Source organism: Geospiza fortis, unplaced genomic scaffold, assembly GCF_000277835.1.
Source record: "Geospiza fortis unplaced genomic scaffold, GeoFor_1.0 scaffold112, whole genome shotgun sequence".
NCBI classification, from domain to species: domain Eukaryota; kingdom Metazoa; phylum Chordata; class Aves; order Passeriformes; family Thraupidae; genus Geospiza; species Geospiza fortis.
The window spans coordinates 9,507,740-9,511,306 of record NW_005054298.1 but is presented as its reverse complement, the minus strand read 5'-3'; the positions used below and the strand labels follow the sequence as shown (position 1 = coordinate 9,511,306).

Genomic DNA, 3,567 nt, shown 5'->3' with positions numbered 1-3,567 from the left:
AAATAAAAAGACTGGTTTCTGACAAAGATGAAAAAGAGTTAAAATGTAAAGCAAAATAAGAGGGTGAGTTGCTTAGAGGGTAAAACTATATTGTGTAATTAGCAAAGCAAATGTCTAATATGCTGCTTGTCTGACAGTCTTTTGTTCACTTTGGTGTCATCATTTTCAACATGCAGCATTAACTGAAGGAGTTTTCAGGGGTCTCTTTACATGTTAAGGTGGAAACAGAAAAAAAGGACAAAGAATAAGCTGGGCAACCAAAACATTTTAAAGGGATACCTTACAGTAAATAGTATTCAAGATTAGGACTTCAGAGGATGAAGAGATCAGGCATACATGATTGTGAAGCTTTAACAGATAATTTTACTTTAAAATTATCTGACATATGAGGTTGACATTAAAGATAGGCCTGAATTTAAAGCTGGAGGCAAACTTCAGCATCTAATTAATTTTTTTACCAAATTGCATGTTGGGGTTTTTTTTAAGGAAATTTTTGTGCAGATTTAATCTAAAACTTTCTTGGTTTGTATATATTTTGGTTTAGGGATTTTCATAAAAATTAGGAATCAAGTAGGAGTTTTTAATATGGAAACACTCATTTTAAGTCTTCTGGTGATTTAAATTTAAATTTCTGTTTCTCATTTACAGCTGTGTCCCGGGCTTGCCCCAGCTTGCACTTCAAGCAGGGCCCCATGAGCAGCACCCTCCATGCTGTCCTTGTGTCTCTTGAAAGGCAGAATGCACTGTGTTTTGTGAAATGTAGTTCAAGAAGAGCCTAGTTTACATGGAAAATAAGGTGGTGTGTACATTACTAGAGCTTCCCTGAAAAATTTTGATAGCGTTTCCTAGTGGAACACTTTAGGTTTTTCAGACAAAAGATTGGTATTTCAATTTTCCATCAATAAAATTCCAATCCTTGCTGCATACAAATTTTCATTATCCACAAAAGCAGTGCTAACAAAGATTAATTTTCAAGAAGAAAAGGCAGAAGCAGCATGTATGCAATGCAGATACGCATAATTGCCCCAGCACAGCACAGGCAGTATGGCAATGTGGAATTAATGTCACATGAAGACTCGTGGTGGCCTAGCAAACACAGGAACATGAAGGTTTTGAGCAGCCATATTAAATGGGAATTTATTTAGGGCTCTCTGAACACACTAGAAAAACCAGTTTAACAGCAGCATTTGCTGGTTGAGCACAGTCAAGCAACTAAGTTGGAGGAGGCATTGGGAAATCCTACCAGGAAAGAAATACTTTTGGTTGATGATACTTCTTCAGGGCATCAGGGATGTGAAGTGTCCTTTGGAGTCACATCACTGCAGCTGGCATTCCTTGTGTTAATGACTGGGCCTTACCAAAGGAAGTCTCACTTCCATTTCAGAAAACCTGCAACTTAACTTATTGACTTGGTTTTTTTTTGGGTTGTCTTGGGCTATGCTGGTTGATAGAGAAACTTACCTTAGGTTTGGTTTGTGCAGTGTCCAGCACCAGGAGCTGCATACCCATGAGTGAGGTTCATTAAGAACTGTCACAATATGAGCAAAATTATGTCTCACCCAATAAAACCACATTTCAGTAAAATACATGGAGACAAAATATTTAATGCAACTATTTGCTTGAATTGTACTGATTACAGGAGTCACTAACAGAGGGAACATTCCTCTGAAGATAGGCAGCTTTAGAAAGAATGAAAGTAGTTTGTTTGATAGGTGACTTACCATAGGACAGGTTCTTTTACCATCTGTATTTTGGGTAATTACTAATTTTACCTAAATGTTAGAGGTATTGCATGTTTGTCATCATTAATAATTTTTATTATATTCTACTAAGAACATGGAAGCCCTTTATTTTCTATTTGTTGCTGTGAAATTGTTTCGAAATTTACAACTTCACAGATGCAGACTCTCTGTGTGGTTTTTAATTGTGAGTATTTATGATTTTGGTGTTTTGCAAGATTCTGGAGCTTAAGCCCCTCAGCTGTCACTGTTCTCTGCTGCTGATGGAAACACCTTAATAGCAGCAAACAAACTGCTGGCAAAAGGAATTGCAGCATGAAGATATGGTTGTTTCTAATCTAAGAGCTTCTCCGTTGAAAATTGCACGAGGGAAAAACATATTCAAGGAATCAGTCAATTGTGGCTTTTTTCTAATGTATGATATTTACAACCTCTGACAATTGGAGCTGAGAGCAGCAAAAATCTGCCCTAATTGCAAGGACTGCAAAAATATGCACTTTTTTTCCCCCTGAATAAATGGTTGTTTCTTTGGGATGAAATGCATATCTGCATTATGAAAGAAAACAATAACAGTGCTGTGTCTGTGCTCGTTAAGTGGTTGGAGAAGAATGAACAAGTCCAGATTTTTCTTTGTGTCTGCCTAGATTTCAGATAACACAGTAGAGCATGTTCCCCAATGCCTCTAATTCCAAAGGGAATATTGTACATTTTGATGATACTTTTATTATTACTTTTCACTTTCAAGAATGTCTGTGTAGATTTTGGATACACTCCTGTGTGTTGTCATGCCAAGAGTAAGCTTTTGTAATTCTGGAGTGCAAGTGTAGAAAATAACTCAGGATTTCAGAATGTGTCTGGAATTTATATCAACACCAAAGTGCTTATGATTTGAAAGAAACGTGTCATTTCTGTGAAGCTGCATGTAAATATAGATCTTTAAAAGCAGTGTTTCTTTTGCAACATTACTGATTTAATTTGTAAAATACTTTTATTTTTTCATCTTAGGTCTGAGGGTAACAGTGTTACTAACATCATCCCTCATGGTATTGGGAGCTGGCCTGAGATGTGTTCCAGTTTCAGACCTAGAAATTAGGAAAAAGTAAGTGACTTAATTATTTTTAATACACGTATTTTATTTTTTCTGCTAATATAATTTTTGCTGCTACTACAAAGAAATGTTAGTACCAATTTTTTGTATGCAGTTGATATACCAAATGTTTGTTGTGTGGCCATGGGTTTACGTGCTTCTTTGCTTCTTAAATGGATTTTTCTAGTCCTTCTTCTCCATAGTATCTGAAGATCAGAAAACCCTTTACAAGCTTGAGTTAATTTAATCTCACCCCATCCTGCACAACTAATATTAATCTGCTTTGCAAATGAGGAACTAGAGATTTAGTGAGGTTCAGAAACTGGCCCAAGATCACACAGGGAGCCATGCCTCAACTCCCAAAAATAAGTAATTTGTATGCAAATGTTAAATAATTAGTTCATTTTCTCATAGTGAATGTATGGGATCATGCCGTGAGACAGATGAATTTGTGCAAAATGGCTTTTTTCATGTAGTCTCTTCCAGTCCATGTTTCAAAGTAGCCTTGTACTTTTTCTGCAGTGAAGTGATTTTCTGCTTTACAAATTTGTGATAGAAACAGATTCCTTCCTAAAAATCCCACAAACCAAACCATTTAATTATTCCATCAACATATCCTGAATCTAGGAATCACCAGTAAGTTCAGCAGCACTGCTCGTTTTGTACAGCCAGGGAACGTGGATCACTTCTTCACTTAACTTTCTTTTGCCTCTTAATGTGAAGGAGGTGGGAATATGCAGG

General features: G+C 36.4%; 1 protein-coding gene across 1 annotated transcript in view; it reads left to right on the top strand.

Annotated features, from left to right (window-relative positions):
• Positions 1-2,728: 2,728 nt before the first annotated feature.
• The window catches only part of SLC49A4 (solute carrier family 49 member 4), a gene marked incomplete at its 5' end in the record, with an annotated part of 51,223 nt that continues 50,384 nt past the window's right edge, over positions 2,729-3,567 (top strand). The window contains one exon of the mRNA XM_031056624.1: positions 2,729-2,838. Coding sequence (XP_030912484.1) covers positions 2,729-2,838 — 110 coding nt within the window. The remainder of the gene's footprint in view (positions 2,839-3,567) is intronic.